The 17,291-nt window shown below is 45.7% G+C and overlaps 1 protein-coding gene across 1 annotated transcript in view; it reads right to left on the bottom strand.

The window, feature by feature from the left end:
- The window catches only part of ttn.2 (titin, tandem duplicate 2), a 154,926-nt gene that overhangs the window by 25,822 nt on the left and 111,813 nt on the right, over positions 1–17,291 (bottom strand). The window contains exon 203 of the mRNA XM_067251637.1: positions 70–17,181. Within this exon, the coding sequence (XP_067107738.1) occupies positions 70–17,181 (17,112 nt within the window). The remainder of the gene's footprint in view (positions 1–69; positions 17,182–17,291) is intronic.

The raw sequence follows: 17,291 nt of genomic DNA, 5'->3' as shown, positions 1-17,291 counted from the left end.
CATCTGAATAATCCAATAGACATTTTAGTCAATTAATCATTAAATCCATTTTGGATAACTTTACTATACCTGTAATCTTGGTTCCCTCTTTAGTCTCAGCGGGTACACCAATTCCATATTCATTTTCACCAATGATTCTGAAGTAGTAGACGCCTCCCTCTACAAGGTCTGACAGCTTGTAAGTCAGTCGGTGGCATGTATCTGTGATTCTGGTCCATCCCTTTTTGCTTGCCTCACGCAGGTCAACAAGGTAGTTCTTGACAGCTCCGCCACCCTCATTCTCGGGGGTGTCCCAGGTGACTGTTGCAGATGTCTTGGTAACCTCCTTGATCTCAACATGAGATGGTGGGCCAGGGGAGTCCAGAACCCTAACATTCAGTGTCAGTGTGGCTGTTCCAGCGGTGTTCTGCAATGTCACTGTGTATTTTCCAGAGTCATCACGAGTTGCTTTTTCCACTGTAATAGATGTGAATGTATCTGTAGTATCGATGCTTGCCCTCACTCTTAGGTCCACATCTGCCTTGTTCCACATGACATTAGGAACCGGCTTCCCCTTGAATGGTACCTTCATGGTGAATGAACTGCCATCCTTGACCATAAGTGTCTTCCGCATATCATTGCTGATGTCAAATACTGGCTCGTCCTCTCTTTCTTTTGCTACCTGAGGATCTGTGGGAGGGCTGGGTTCACTGACCCCAATCTTGTTTATGGATTTAACAACAAACACATACTCTGCTCCAGGTGTAAGCTTCACAACTGTGAATTCAGTGTTCTTTGTGTTCTGAACACCAACATTCCAGTCCTCTTCCATGGTATTCCTGTATTCAACACGGTAACCTTTCACAGCAGCACCACCATCAAACAGGGGCTTGTTCCATGTCAGAGTGACAGTGGACTTGGTTGAGTCGATCACCTTGGGTTTAGCTGGTGGGGATGGCAGGAACAGTGGGTCCTCTGCTTTGGTCAGTGGGCACGGTATGCTTGGGGCACTTAGTCCTGCTGCGTTTTCAGCATAGACTCTGTACTCATATTCACTCCCCTGACGCAGGTTGGATGCTTTGACCCTAAGGTCATAAACAGGCTTTTTGTTCACACGCACCCAACGAAGTCCAGTCTTCTCTCGTTTTTCAATCACATAGCCATAGATGCTGCTTCCTCCATCAGAGACAGGCCTTTCCCAGCAGATGGTCATCGCTTCGCCTGTCACACTGGTCACCTGGACATCTGTTGGTGCAACAGGGATGGTGAAGGGATCCCTAGCTGTAACGGGATCACTCTCCAGGGGCTCACCATCACCATACTTATTTATTCCCCTCACTCTGAAAATGTACTCATTTCCTCTCAACAGTTTAGTGACCTTGCATGTGGTGGCCTTCATGTCACCATATACTAAAGTCCAGGCCAGGCGACTGGTTTCACGTTTCTCAACAATGTAGTGCATGATTTCAGCCCCACCGTTTTCTTGGGGTGGTCCCCAGGTAATGGTACATTTTTCAGCTGTGAGGCCGGACACTGCCAAAGGTCCAGATGAAGGCCCAGGACGGTCCAAAACTTTGCAATTCACAGCCATGGACCTGGTTCCAGCCACATTCTGTAGAGTCAAAACGTACTGGCCAGAGTCTCTTCTGATGCTATCTCTGACAAGTAATGTGGTGTGGGTGTTTGTGGATGTAATTTCCACTCTTGCTTTGGCATCAATCTCTTTTCCATCCTTTGTCCATGACACAACAGGATGTGGACGGCCAGTGAGATCTGCCTCAATACTCAAAATTTCTCCAGCTTTGACGACCACCAATTGTCTATATTTGTCCTCAAGGATGACAGTGGGGGGATCCACATCATCTTTGACAGTGACTGCCCCTGTGCCCTCTGATGGTACACTAAGGAGCTCAGCTGCATTCTTGGCAATGACATGGAAGTCATATTGTACATCCTCCGTCAAGCCAGTAACATCAAAGTATGTCTCTTGGAGATTAGCAAAATTGCACTTCAGCCAACGACCATCAGGAAGCTCTTTGCGCTCAACAATGTAACCTGTAATTTTGGCTCCACCGTCAAACTCTGGCCTTTCCCATGAAAGCGATACTGATGTTCTGGTAATATTAGTTACTGTGAGGTTGCATGGAGGATTACATGGGTCTCTTGCCGCTACAGGCTCCGATGGCTTTGTGCTGGGTCCGATTCCGGCAATGTTCTCAGCATATACACGGTACTGATACAACAGGCCTTCCTCAATGCCTGTCGCTTTGAACTGATTTTCCGCAATGAGACCTCTGTTGATCTTGGTCCACAGAATACTGCTTTGGTCTTTACACTCAAGGTGATAACCAATTATGGGACTTCCACCATCACTGGCTGGTTTATTCCACTCAACCAGCATGCCAGACTTTGTGGCATGGGAAACATGAATGTTTACTGGAGGGCCAGGTGGCTCAAATGGATACTGGGCCACTATAGGTGCAGAATCAATGGCATGGCTCTTACCAAAGCGATTCTCTGCTGCAATACGGAACTGATATTCAGTGCCCTGTGTCAAGCGGCAAACCTTAATTGATGTTCTGGCAACTGTAGCTGAGACAATCTGCCATGTTGTGGAAGTTGTGTCTCTCTTCTCCACAACATAGTTATTAATTTGACATCCACCATCGTAGGTTGGAGGCTCCCATGAAAGTAAAATAAAGTCAGCGCTAACTTCGTCTACCTTTATTCCACTTGGTGGGCCAGGTTTGTCCAAGATTATAACAGCTATTCTGGCAGATTTTGTGCCAATTGAGTTGGTTAAAGTGATCTCATATTTTCCAAAATCTTCCCGGGTTGCATCTTTGATAGTAATCTTGGATGACGTTTTAGATGTCAAAACATTCACCCTGGTGGTCTGCTTCAAAGAATGACCATCTTTTTTCCATGAAACTTCAGGATCAGGTCTGCCTCTAAATGGAACATCAATCTTCAGGTCATCTCCTGCCTTAACACTGTATGTGTTGAATAACAGGTTAATCACTGGTTCGATTGTAATGTCCTTCACCACAACAGGTGTTGCTAGGGGTTTAGGATCACTCCTTCCCTTGTCATTTACAGCAATGACCCTAAATGAGTATTCGTCTCCTGAGGTGAGGCCTTCGACAGTTGCCTCCAGTGCTTTCATCTCAGTGCACACAGTCCATTTTTCTTCACCTTTAAGTTGCATCTCTACAATGTAGCATTGGATCTTGCTGCCACCATCATGGTCAGGTTTATCCCATGAAAGACTCACAGTGTGGCGAGTTACATCTACTAGAGTAATTTTGCCAGGAGGTAAAGGGGCCTGAGAAACCTTAATAGGCTCTGTTGTTTCAACAGGCAGTCCTACACCCAGCTCATTGACGGCCAGAACACGGAAGAAGTAGACACCGCCCTCTACAAGGTCATCAATCTTATATGAATTTCTTACGCAGTTGTTAGAAACACTTGTAAATGCCAATCTAGCAGTTTCCCTCTTTTCCACAATGTAATGTGTGATCTTGGCTCCACCATCAATGAGTGGGGGTTCCCAGGAGAGGGCAACAGAGTCTCTCTTCACATCCTTGACCACAAAGTTGGTAGGTGCACTAGGTGAATCCAACACTCTGACATTAATGAATGCTGACTTTGAACCTTTGATGTTTTCCAGGGTCAACACATACTTGCCCGTGTGGGATCTGTTGACATTATCAATGACGAGCATTGTGTAAGAGGTGGTCACCTCTATTTGGGCTCGCTCACTGATAGATCCTTCAGCCTTTGACCATTTGACTTCAGGCTCAGGTTTTCCTTTGATTGGGACAAACAGACGGAGGGTTGCACTGGCACGAACTGAAACCATTTTCCTTAGGTCAGAATCCAACTCAATCTCAGGGGGATCAAGTCTTTCAGCTGCAATCACAGTTCCTGGCAAGTCCACATGCTCTCCAACTCCCTCAATGTTAACAGCGCAGACGCGGAAATTATATTCAGCATTTTCCTTTAGTTTTTTCACTGTGAAATGTGTGGCTTGAACACCAGTGTGTGGTGTGCTCACAAGCCATTCATCTTCTACCGATGCCTCTTTCACCTCCACTACGTATCCGGTGACGGCTGCTCCACCATCATAGATGGGCCTCGACCACGAGAGTGACACACTGGTACTAGAGGTGTCTGTCACTTTGGGGCTGTTAGGAGGACCAGGTGGATATGTGGCATCACAGGCAGTGATGTACTCTGTTGTTTTACTGGGTACCCCCACACCACCTGCATTCTCAGCAGATACTCTAAACTCATAAGAGTGGCCTTCTGTGAGTCCGGTGACTCTGAACCGAAGGTCATTTAGTCTCTTCTTGTTACATTTAGTCCATCTAACTCCCTGTTTGTCACGTTTCTCCAAGACATAGCCATCAATCTCTGAACCACCATTATTCTCTGGGCGTTCCCAAACGAGCACAATTGAGTCACGTGTTATATAGCTTGGCTCTGGTGTGGAGGGAGCACTGGGTGCCTTGAAAGGATTGCGTGCAATTACAGGGTCAGATTCCAGAGGCTCTCCAATGCCATACTTATTCACTGCAGTGACTCTGAAAATGTATTCATTGCCAGGCAGGAGTTTGGTTACTTTGTAGCTGACAGCTTGGATTTGGGGTTCAACTACTGTCCATGAAAGTCGGCTGGTTTCTCTCTTCTCAATGATGTAATGAGAAACACTTGCACCACCATCATGTAAGGGGTGACTCCAATGTAGATAGCATTTCTCTGCAGTGACACCAGTTACCTTCAGAGGGCCATCGGGAGGACCAGGCCTATCCAGTACTTTAACAGTAACTGGTATCAACTTTTTTCCACCAACATTGGTGAGGCTCAAGACAAAGTGTCCACCATCTACCCTGATGCAGTCCTTAACTGTCAGCACTGTACGTGTGAGGCTTGTTTTGACTTCCATTCTTGGGGTAGCATTGTCTATCTCTTTTCCATCCTTCAGCCACATTATATCAGGTAGAGGTTTTCCAGAGTAATCAGCATCAATAATGAACGTCTCACTCGCATGAACAACAGTTACATCCTTGAATTTAGGATCCATTGTTGCATCCGGGGCTTCAATTTCATCTTTAGCAGTAATCTCTCCAGTGCTCTCAGAAGGCGCGCTGAAAATACCAGCTGCATTCCTAGCAATGACTCTGAACTCATACACCTTGTCTTCAGTCATGCCAGAGTAAGTGAACTGTGTTTCAATTATGTTTGTGAAGCTAGCCTTCATCCAACGGTTGTCAGGATGCTTTTTCCTCTCAACAATATAGCCTGTTATGGCGCTTCCACCGTCATACTGGGGCCTTGTCCACTGCAGGGTGACATGGTTCCTGGTGATGACAATAGCCTCAGGGGTGCCAGGTGGGTCACAGGGATCTCTAGCCACACAGCATTGTGAAACCTTGCTCGATGGACTCAAGCCAGCAATATTTTCAGCATATACTCTAAATTCATATTCAATGCCCTCTTCAAGTTCAGATGTTTTAAATCGAGCATCAGGGATAAGAAGTGTGTTCAACTTTGTCCAGAGGAGACTGTTTTTCTCTTTGCGTTCAAGGTGGTAGCCCAAGACAGGACTACCTCCATTGTTGGCTGGTGGTTTCCACTCCACAACCATGTAGTCTTTTGTAACTGATGAGACAAATGGAGTACCAGGTGCAGCCGGCTCACTGAAAGGATACTGAGCAACGACAGTAGCAGAATCCAATGATGGACTCTTTCCATATCTGTTCTCTGCAGACACTCTGAACTGATATTCAACACCAGTCTTCAGTCTACAAACTTTGATGGTTGTTCTTGCCACAGTGGCAGACACTATCTGCCATGCTGTGGTTGTGGTGTCACGCTTCTCAACAACGTAATTGTTGATCTGACAACCTCCGGTGTACTCAGGTGTTTCCCAGGACAATGTTACAAAGTTAGAGCTAACTTCATCAATATTCACAGGCCCTTTGGGTGGACCTGGTTTATCAAGAATCACAATAGAAATGTCCGCTGTGGCTGTACCAGCACTGCTGGTTGCTGTGATGGAGTACTTGCCGGAATCTTCTTTGTTAGACTCTTTGATACGAAGAGATGTTGCTGATGCTGTGCTTAAGACATTCAGTCTGGTTGTCTCTTTAATTGCTTGTCCATCCTTAGCCCATGCTATCTTTGGTGCAGGGCGACCTATTACAGGTATTTCTATCTTCAGATCTTCCCCACATTGCACACTGTATGTGTTGGCGGCCATTTTGAACTGGGGCTCAATAGTAACATCTTTGGCTGTGACAGGGGCCGCTAGTGGCCTGGGATCACTCTTTCCCTTGTCGTTGAAGGCAGACACTCTGAAGAGGTATTCCTGCCCTGAACTGAGGCCTGTGACGGTTCCTTCACAAGTCTTTGTGGTTGTCGCTACAATCCATTCTTCTGATCCTGTGGGCTGCATCTCAATGTAGTATCCTATGATTCGGCTACCACCATCATGGTCTGGTTTCTCCCATGAGAAGGAAGCAGTGGTCTTGGTTACATCAGTTAGAGTGATCTTTCCCACAGGCAGAGGTGCCTCTGACGTCTTCACTGCATCCAGTGTTTCAGCTGGCAGACCAACTCCAAACTCATTCTCAGCCATGACCCTAAAGTAGTAGATAGCTCCCTCAGTGAGGCCTCCCACACGGAAACTGGTCTTTGTGCACTTGTTATTGACATTGGAGTAGGCTTTCCTGGTTGATTCACGCTTATCCACAATATAGTTCTTAATCCTTGCTCCACCATCAATCAGTGGGGCCTCCCAAGTGAGAATGACAGACTCCCTCTTGATTTCTTTTACTGTAAAGTTCAGTGGCGCTCCTGGTGTGTCAAGCACTCTAACAGAGACAAAAGCGGATTTTGAACCAGCACTGTTTTCCAGGGCCAGAATGTATTTTCCTGCATCGTTTCTGTCACAGATATCAATTGATAATTGTGTGTAATCTGCACCCCTCTCAATTTGAGTTTTACTAGGTAGGTCACCCTCATCCTTAGACCAATTAATTTCTGGCACAGGGCGTCCTCTGAATGGAATATTTATTCTCATCGATCCTCCTGCACGTACAACGACTCCTTTCCTCAACTCTGAATCCAGCTCAATCTCTGGGGGAACAATTGTATCAGCTGGTTTTACTGTTCCTTGAACCTCTGCAGGCTCACCCACACCTAACTTATTCATGGCACATACTCGTATCTTATACTCCTGATGTTCAATAAGTTTGGTAATTTCAAATTTAGTTGCATTCAATCCAGTTGGTGGGGTGCATATAGTCCATTCCTCCTCATCAGCTTTGCATATCTCCACAGCATAACCCTGAATATCACAGCCACCATCATAGATGGGCCTGCCCCAGGCAAGTGATATGGAGTTCTTTGTAGTGTCAACCGCATGGGCATTAGTGGGGGGGCCGGGTTCAAATGTTGGATCACAGGCTTTAATATAAGGAGTGGCTGGACTTGGTTGGCCAACTCCTGCAGCATTTTCTGCTGAGAGTCTGAATTCATACTCATGATCCTCTGTCAGACCAGTTACTCTGAAACGGAGATCTGTAACTCTGCGTTTGTTGCATTTAGTCCATCTGACTCCTGCTCTGTCTCTCTTCTCTACAATGTAGCCAGCAATTTCGCTTCCTCCATCCGCCTCTGGACGGGTCCAGCATACAGTCATGGAATCTCGAGCAACATTCGTGATCTCCAGCTCTTGAGGAGCACCAGGAGGAACAAATTGATTTCTCATTATAACTGGGGCTGACTCCAGAGGTTCACCATCACCAAATTTGTTGACTGCCATGACACGGAAGATGTATTCATTTCCTTTAAGAAGCTTGGTGACTTTAAACATTGTTGCTCCACAATCACCAGAAACCAAAGTCCAAGCCAAACGACTGGTCTCTCTCTTTTGAATGATATAATGGGAAATACTAGCACCACCATCGTGTCTGGGTGGAAGCCAAGAAAGAGAACATTTCTCACATGTGACATTGCCAATGGTGAGGGGTCCTTCAGAGGGTCCTGGTCTGTCCAGCACTTTCACGTTGAATGATACTGATTTTGTACCAGCTACATTTGTCAGAAGCAATGTGTATTGGCCACCATCTACTCTAATAGCATCCTTAACAACAACCACTGCCTTGAAATCAGTGTTCTTGATCTCCAATCTTGCGGAGTTTTCAACTTCAGCATCACTTTTGAACCACTGAGCAGTGGGTATCGGCTTTCCTTCGACACTTGCCTCAAGTGTAAATGTTTCCCCAGCATTGACAACAATCACTTGGTTGTACATGGAATCAACTTCACATTTTGGTGTCTCAACCTCATCCTTTGCTGTGATGGAACCAGTGCTCTCAGAGGGCTTACTGATAGCTCCAGCTCCATTCCTAGCAATGACTCTGAAATCATACATACAGTCTTCAGTCAAGCCAAGAACTGTAAATTCTGTTTCAAGGATATTTGTGAAACTAGCCTTCATCCACTTTCCTTCTGGGAGATCGCGTTTCTCAACAACATATCCAGTGATCAGACTTCCACCATCATACTGTGGCCTAGTCCATCTCAGTTTGACGGAGTGCCTGGATACAATGATAGCTTCTGGTGTGCCCGGAGGATCACAGGGGTCACGTGCCACACACCCCTCAGAGAGTTTGCTACATTTGCCAATGCCAACAATATTCTCTGCAGCCACTCTGTACTCATACTCAATTCCCTCCTCCAAAGGTGTAGATTTGTATCTTGGATCTTGGATCAGAGATTTATTGATCTTTGTCCAGAGGATGCTGTTCTTTTCTTTTCTCTCAAGGTGGTAGCCGAGAATAACACTGCCTCCGTCAGACAGGGGTTTGTGCCATTCCACAACCATGTAATCCTTAGTGTAGGAGGATATAAAGGGTGTGCCTGGTGGACCTGGCTCTTTGAAGGGATACTGGGCAAGGACCGGCTCTGAGTCAATGGCATAGCTCTTGCCATATCTGTTTTCAGCACAGATCCTGAATTGGTATTCAGCACCAGTTTTCAAATTGGAAACTTTCAATGTAGTTCTGGCTACAGTGGCAGAAACTACAACCCAGTTTGTAGTGGTTGTATCTCTCTTCTCAACAACATAATTTGAAATCGGACAGCCACCTGTGTATGTTGGAGGTTCCCAGACAAGTGTGATGCTTTCCGCACTGACTTCTTCCATCTTGATTGGGCCTGTAGGCGGCCCAGGTTTATCAAGGGTGATAACTTCAATGGTTGCATCTTTCTGTCCAAGAGCATTAGCCACATTAATGCCATACATACCACCATCGTCTCGTGTTGCCTCTTTAATTGAGAGAGTTGTGTGGTGTGCACTGTCAATGACATTAACTCTTGTGGTTTGTTTCAAGGCAACACCATCTTTTGTCCATGTAATAACGGGTTTAGGGTGACCAGCAATAGGCACTTCAATCTTCAGGTCATACCCAACCTGTACACTATAGTTGCTTATTTTAGGTCTAATAGCAGGTTCAATAGCAAGGTCCTTAGCCACCACTGGATTGGCCAAAAGTCTTGGGTCACTCTTGCCCTTGGAATTGACAGCACTGACCTTAAATGTGTACTCCTCCCCTTCAGCCAGATTAGTGACAACAGTTTCAAGTGATTTTACCTGAGCACAGACAGTCCATGTCTCACTGCCCTTGGCCTGCATTTCAACCTCGTAAGAGCTGATTCTGCTGCCTCCATCGTGATTGGGTTTTTCCCAGCATAGGGCGACACTGTTGCGTGTGACATCAACAACACTGACTTTGCCAGGGGGTTGAGGCACTTCTGAGATTTTCAATGGCTCAGGGGTCTCTGCAGGCAACCCAACGCCCCATTCGTTCTCTGCCAAGACTCTGAAGAAATAGATACCACCCTCTGGAAGTGGTTCAATCCTCCATGACATCCTGTTACAAATGGTGACAGGGGAATACACTTTCCTTGTGCTCTCTCGTTTTTCTAAAATGTAGTGCTTGATCTTTGAGCCACCATCCAGTGTTGGGGGTTCCCATGTTAGAGTTATAGAGCTTTTAGTGATCTCCTTCACAGTGAAATTGGCAGGTGCACTAGGTGAATCCAAAACTCTGACACTAAGGAAGACAGACTTTACTCCACTGCCATTCTCTGCAGTAAGAGTGTACTTGCCGCTATCAAACCTATCAACATTTTCAATCATGAGTGAGGCATAGCTGCCTGTATTGTCAATCTGGGCTGTTTCCTTTATGTCCCCATCAGTCTTGCCCCACTTGAGTTCAGGAGCTGGGCGTCCCTTTACTGGAACAAAAAGTCTGAGAGTGCTTGCAGCTCTGATGTTGATCATCTTTCGGAGATCAGCGTCAAGATCTAGATCTGGTGCCTCCAGTTTTTGCTCCAGAAGGATTTTTCCTGCAAAATCTGCCTGCTCCCCAACACCAACTTTGTTGATGGCACATACTCTGAACTGGTACACATGCTTCTCCAGAAGTTTGGTTACTTTAAATGTGGTCTCCTTGATGCCTGATGGGGGAGTACACATTACCCAGTCACCAGCTGCTACATCGCAGGCCTCAACAATGTATCCTTGAATCTCACAATCACCATCATAAATAGGCCTGGCCCAGGACAGATCAACAGATGTCCTGTATGTGTCTGTTATCTTCGGATTATTTGGAGGCCCTGGTTTAAAGGTGGGATCCAGAGCCTTATAGTACATTGTTGGTGCACTTGGTGTTCCAACTCCAGCAGCATTTTCAGCAGAAACTTTGTATTCATAACTGTGATTTTCAAGGAGACCAGTTACTCTGAAGCGCAACTCACACACTGTGCGCTTGTTGCATCTTGTCCATCTAACACCGTCTTTGTCTCGTTTTTCAACAACGAATCCACTGATGGGATTGCCACCATCCTCTGTGGGCCTTTCCCAGGTTATTACCATTGAATCTTTAGTTATGGTAGAGATGTCAACCTCAGTTGGAGGGCCCGGTGCTACAAATTGATTTCTGGAAATCACTGCCTCAGACTCGAGAGGTTCACCAATTCCATATTTGTTCACAGGAATGACTCTAAAGATGTATTCATTACCAGGAACAAGTTTGGTGATCTTCAAATTTAGGGTTTGTACTTTGAGTTCAACTACAGTCCAGACCAATCTGCTTGTCTCTCTCCTCTCAACAATGTAATGAGAAACATCACTGCCTCCATCTTGTTGGGGTGGTTTCCAGGAAATGCAGCACTTTTCACTTGTGACACCGTAGATAGAGATAGGGCCCTCAGGGGGACCAGGTCTGTCTAGAACTTTGACATTGATGTTGACAGATTTCTCTCCACCAACATTTCTCAGTAAAAGTACATACTGACCTCCATCAACACGGATTGCTTCTTTAACACTCAAATTAGCTGTAAATTCAGTGTTCTTTATCTCAAGACGAGCTGCATTTGTTATTTCCTCGCCACCCTTCATCCAGTGGACTGAAGGAACTGGTTTGCCATGAATACTTGCATTGAGCTGGAAGGCTTCTCCTGCATTGACAACAACTGTCTGTGAAAATTTAGCATCAATGTCTATTTTGGGAGGATCCACCTCATCCTTTGCAGTGATGGCTCCTGTGCTCTCAGAGGGTTTGCTAGAGACCCCAGCAGCATTTCTGGCAATGACACGGAACTCATATTCTTGCTCCTCAACTAAACCAGTTACAACAAACATAGTTTCCATTACATTGGCGAAACTGGCCTTCATCCAGCGACCCTCAGGAAGCTCTTTCTTTTCAACAATATATCCAGTCACTTTGCTTCCACCATCAGATTCAGGTTTTGTCCATTTGAGAGTGACTTGATTTCTTGTGACAATGACAGCCTCAGGCCTTCCTGGACTGTCACATGGATCTCTTGCCACTTGAATCTCTGACAGCTTGCTGGGTTTTCCGATTCCAACAATATTCTCAGCATAAACTCTAAACTCATATTCAATACCCTCTTCAAGACCAACAGCTTTGAACCGTGTCTCTGGGATCAGTTGCTTATTTTGTTTCATCCAAAGGATACTGTTCCTTTCTTTGCTCTCAAGGTGATATCCCAAGATCTTGCTTCCACCATCACTACCAGGCTTAGTCCATTCGATGACCATGCTCTCTTTAGTAGAAGCCACTACAATTGGGGTGCCGGGGGTGCTTGGAAGGTCAAATGGATACTGAGCAAAGATATTCTCTGAGACGAGCAGAGAGCTCTTTCCATATCTGTTCTCAGCAGCAATCCTGAACTGATATTCACATCCAGTCTTAAGGCGGGCAGCCTTGATGGTGGTTCTTGCAACTGTTGCTGACACAATCTGCCAGTTTGTGGTAGATGTGTCTCTCTTTTCCACAATATAGTTATTAATTGTGCATCCACCATCATACTCTGGTGGCTGCCAGGTTAGAATAACACTGTCAGCTGTGACCTCATCTAACTTAATGGGGCCTGTTGGTGGCCCAGGCTTATCAAGAACAACTACTCCAATGTCTGTTGTTGCCTCGCCAGCTGTGTTTGAGAGTTTGATGGTATAATTGCCCACATCTTCTCTGCTGGCCTCCTTGATAACTAAATAGAGGTGATTATCAGTGGTTGCTGCATTTACTCTAGTTGTTTCTTTGAGTGCAACACCTTCTTTGAGCCATGCCACAGTTGCTTTGGGACGAGCCGAATAAGGCACATCAATCTTAAGGTCATCACCAGCCAACACACTATAAGTGGAGAACAACAGCTTGAATGTGGGAACAATAATAAGGTCTTTGGCTACTACAGGCATGCTGAGCTGACGAGGATCACTAACTCCCTTCTCATTAGTTGCAGAGACACGGAACAAGTATTCTTCACCCTGTGTCAGTCCAGCAACAGTGGCCTCAGTGACTTTAACAACCATGCACTGTGTCCATTTCTCACTTCCTTTGCCCTGCATCTCAACAATGTATCCTGAAATTCTGCTTCCTCCATCATGGTCTGGTTTTTCCCAAGACAGAGTAACACTGTGGCTTGTGACATCGCCGAGAGAAACTTTGCCCGGTGGAAGTGGCTTCTCTGACACTTTGATTGACTCAATTGTCTCTGCTGGGAGGCCTACACCATATTCATTCTCTGCCAGAATTCTGAAGAAGTAGTTCTTTCCCTCTTCCAGATCACCAATTTTCCAGCTGGATTTGTGGCAGCTAGCGCAAACTGTAGAGTATGCTTTCCTGGCAGACTCACGTTTCTCCACAATGTAATTACGGACTCTGGAGCCTCCATCAATAAGTGGTGCATCCCACAAAAGAGACACTGAGTCTCTGGTAATCTCTTTGATGATGAGGTTCTGTGGTGCTCCGGGTGTATCCAGAACTCGGACATTCACGTATGCTGTTTTGCTGCCTGAGCTGTTTTCAACTGTCAACAAATACTTTCCACCATCAAATCTGTCCACATTCTCAATGAGAACAGAGGTAAATGATGAGGTGGTATCAATGGTTGCCTTTGTCAGAGGCTCTCCATTTTCTCTGGACCACTTCACATCAGGTGCTGGTCGTCCCTTGAGAGGCACAAACAACCTCAATGTGCTGCAGGCCCTGATGCAGACCACTTTGCGGAGTTCTGCACCAAGATCAATCTCAGGTGCAACTAGCCTGTCTTCTGCTTTGGGTGATCCAGGCACTGTCGCTGGCTCTCCAATACCCTCACAATTAACAGCTGCTATGTTTATTTTGTATTCTTGATTCTCTTTCAAGTTAGTGATTGTAAATGAGGTCGCTGTAAGGCCCTTCTTAGGAGTGACAATGGTCCATTCATCCTCTTCTGGGAGGCAGGTCTCCACAACATATCCAGTAATGTCAGAGCCACCATCATATACGGGCTTGTTCCATGCAAGTGTAATGGAGGATTTTGTTGTATCCAATACTCTTGGATTTCCAGGGGGTCCAGGCTGGAAGATTGTGTCGATAGCTTTGTAGAATGGACTTGAGGCACTTGGCGCACCAAGTCCTGCAGACGTTTCTGCAATAATTCTAAATTCATACTCATGTCCTGGTGTGAGGCCAGACACTTTGAATCTCAGGTCAGTCACAGTTCTCTTGTTGCATTTTACCCAGCGCAGACCTGTTTTGTCTCTTCTCTCAATTACATAATTGGAGATATTGCTTCCACCATTGTTCTCTGGGTGTCCCCAACAGACAACCATAGAGTCCTTGGTGATTGTTGTCACTTCAGGAGTTTGTGGCGCATCAGCTGGAACATATGGATTCGTGGAGACAACTGGTTCAGACTCAAGAGGCTCTCCAACTCCATATTTATTGACAGCCATCACTCTGAAGATGTACTCATTACCCTTAAGCAGCTTTAAGACCTTGAATCTGTTAACTTGTAAGTCTGATGCAACGTTGGTCCATGCCAGCCTGCTAGTCTCACGTTTTTCAATAATGTAGTGCTCAATCTTACCACCACCATCATGAGAAGGAGGCAGCCATGAAAGAATACACTTTTCTGAAGTGACATCTGTAACAGCAAGAGGGCCATCGGGGGGTCCAGGTCTGTCGAGAACTTTAACGTTGAACACAAACTTTGCAAATCCACCGGGATTACTGGCAGTTAATGTGAAAGCACCTCCATCTCTTCTCAGAGAATCCTTGTTGACTAGGGTTGTAGCGAAGTCGGATGATTTGATCTCTAACTTTCCAGTGTCTTCAAGTTCCTTGCCCTCTTTGGTCCATACCAACAATGGCAGTGGTCTTCCTGTGACACTGGCATCAAGTTTAAAGACATCTCCTGCTTTGACTACTACTCCACTGCTGAAGGAAGAATCAACTTCAATCTTTGGCTCTTCAATATCATCTCTGCATATGACAGGCTCTGAAGGTATAGATGGGTTACTGACTGCTCCTGCTGAATTTCGTGCAAAAATGCGGAATTCATAGGAAGAATCCTCTGTGAGACCACTGACAGTGAATATTGTCTCAAGGATATTGCTGAAATTGGCCTTGAGCCAACGTCCATCGGGTAGTTCTCTTCTCTCCACTATGTACCCAGTGATTGAGAATCCACCATCCCCTTCAGGCTTTGTCCATTGAACAGTCACCTCATGTCTTGTTACATTTAATGCCACTGGTTGGCCTGGTGGGTCAACAGGATCCAAAGCAAATGTTGTTTCAGATGATTTGCTGGCTTTGCTCATGCCAGCTATGTTTTCAGCGATAACACGGTATTCATATGCAATTCCATCCACTAGGCCAGTTGATTTGAAAATGTTTCCTACTACAATAGCTTTGTTGACCTTCTGCCACAGGATACTATTCTTCTCTTTTCGTTCAATGTGATATCCCAAAATTGGGCTGCCTCCATCAGAAGATGGCTCATTCCAGCTGAGGGTCATGGCATCCTTGTTGAATGCAGTGATTTGAGGAATACCTGGTTGTCCTGGTACATCAAATGGATATGCTGCCACCACTGCCTCTGAGGTTATACAGGGGCCGATGCCATACCTGTTCTGGGCCTTGACACGGAACTGGTACTGAACTCCAGTTGTGAGGCGAGCTGCCTTGAATGTTGTACGGATGACTGTAGCTGCCAACTCCATCCAAGATGTGCCAGTTGTCTCCCTCATCTCAACTATGTAATTGTTAATAGGTACGCCTCCATCGTTTTCAGGGCCCTCCCAGGACATCAGAATGTAGTCACAAGAAACTTCCTCAATTTTTACCGGCCCAGTGGGGGGGCCTGGAATATCATGCACTTGGATAGTAATGGTCTCTGTCACTGTTCCAATGATATTCTTCCCAGTCATAGAGTACTGACCTCCATCCTTCCTCTTGATTTCACCAATGTTGATGATAGTTGAGGTTGATGTTGTTTCAGTGTTTATTCTCTGTGTCTGTTTGAGGTCATGGTCCTGATCCGCCTTCTTCCATGTAACCGCAGGCCTTGGGCGACCCAGAACAGGAATCTCCACTTTAACATTATCACCAGCCTTGGCAATGACTATCTGTTGGTAGACTCCACGCAGGTCAAATGAAGGTGCAGCAGTTTGTTCTTTGATAATAGCAGGTCTACTCTCACGTGGGTCACTTCTGCCAGAGCTATTCACTGCCATGATGCGGAATACGTATTCGGCATTTTCAGTCAGCTCTGTTACTACGTAGTCAAGAGCCTTGATAGTTGTCACATGCACCCACTGATCTGTGTCCTTTTTCTGTGCTTCAATAACGTATCCTGTTATCCTGCTGCCACCATCATGGTTTGGCTTTGTCCATGCAAGGCTGGCCGAGTCCTGGCCTACATCTGTGACATAAAGATTTTCAGGGGCAGTCGGGGCTTGGGAAGCTCTGATTGGCTCTGGGGTTTCTGCAGGCTCACCAACTCCAAGTTCATTCTCAGCAGAGACGCGGAAGTAATATTCAGCACCTTCTACCAGGTCTGGAATTTTGTAGGAGCATTTCTGCCAAGTTGTGGTGAGTGCTGTGTAAGCCTTCTTTGTGGCATCTCTCTTCTCAATGATGTAGTTAAGGATCTTAGATCCACCATCAATAATGGGGATTTCCCACTGAAGTGTGATGCTACTTTTAGTAATCTCTCTTGGTTTCAGGTTTACTGGAGGTCCTGGAGAATCCAGTACTCGTACATTAACAAATCCAGTCTTCTTTCCAGCAACATTCTCCAACGTCAAGTTATATTTTCCAGCATCATATCTGGTACAATCAGGAATGACCACAAGAGTGTATGACTCTGTTGTATCAATATGAGCACGGCCCTTGAGAGGAATGTCGTCCTTTGACCAGGTGACCTCAGGAGTTGGACGGCCTTTAATTGGTACAAATATACGAATGGACCCACGGCATCTGACAACAAGGGTTCTTCTCAGCTCAGCATCAAGCTCAAAGTCTGGAATTGTCTCACGGTCTATCAGTTCAACGACTTCCTCTACCTCAGCTGGCTCCCCAACTCCTTCTGAGTTCACTGCTCTGACTCTGAAGTGGTATTTGCCACCCTTCTGAAGGTTAGGTATCACATATTCTGTGATTCTCAACAGAGAGGTTGTATCTGTTTCCCAGTCATCATGTCCAGCTTTCTTGTGCTCAACAATGTATCCATCCACAGCCAGGCCTCCATCATAGTGAGGTTTACCCCAGTTAAAGGTGGCTGTTGTCCTAGTTGTATCAGAAATTCTTGGATTGGAGGGAGGTCCAGGTGGATCTAAAATCACAGAGCACAGTATTTAGAAATCCATGAAATTTGATGTAATAATCATTTGCCAACATGTTGCATAATAAACAAATACTTATATAAAATGTTATAATAGAATA

This window comes from Osmerus mordax, chromosome 2 (genome assembly GCF_038355195.1).
Source record: "Osmerus mordax isolate fOsmMor3 chromosome 2, fOsmMor3.pri, whole genome shotgun sequence".
NCBI classification, from domain to species: Eukaryota; Metazoa; Chordata; class Actinopteri; order Osmeriformes; family Osmeridae; genus Osmerus; species Osmerus mordax.
Note: the sequence above shows the minus strand (reverse complement) of the source record. Positions and strands in the feature narration are given on the sequence as shown.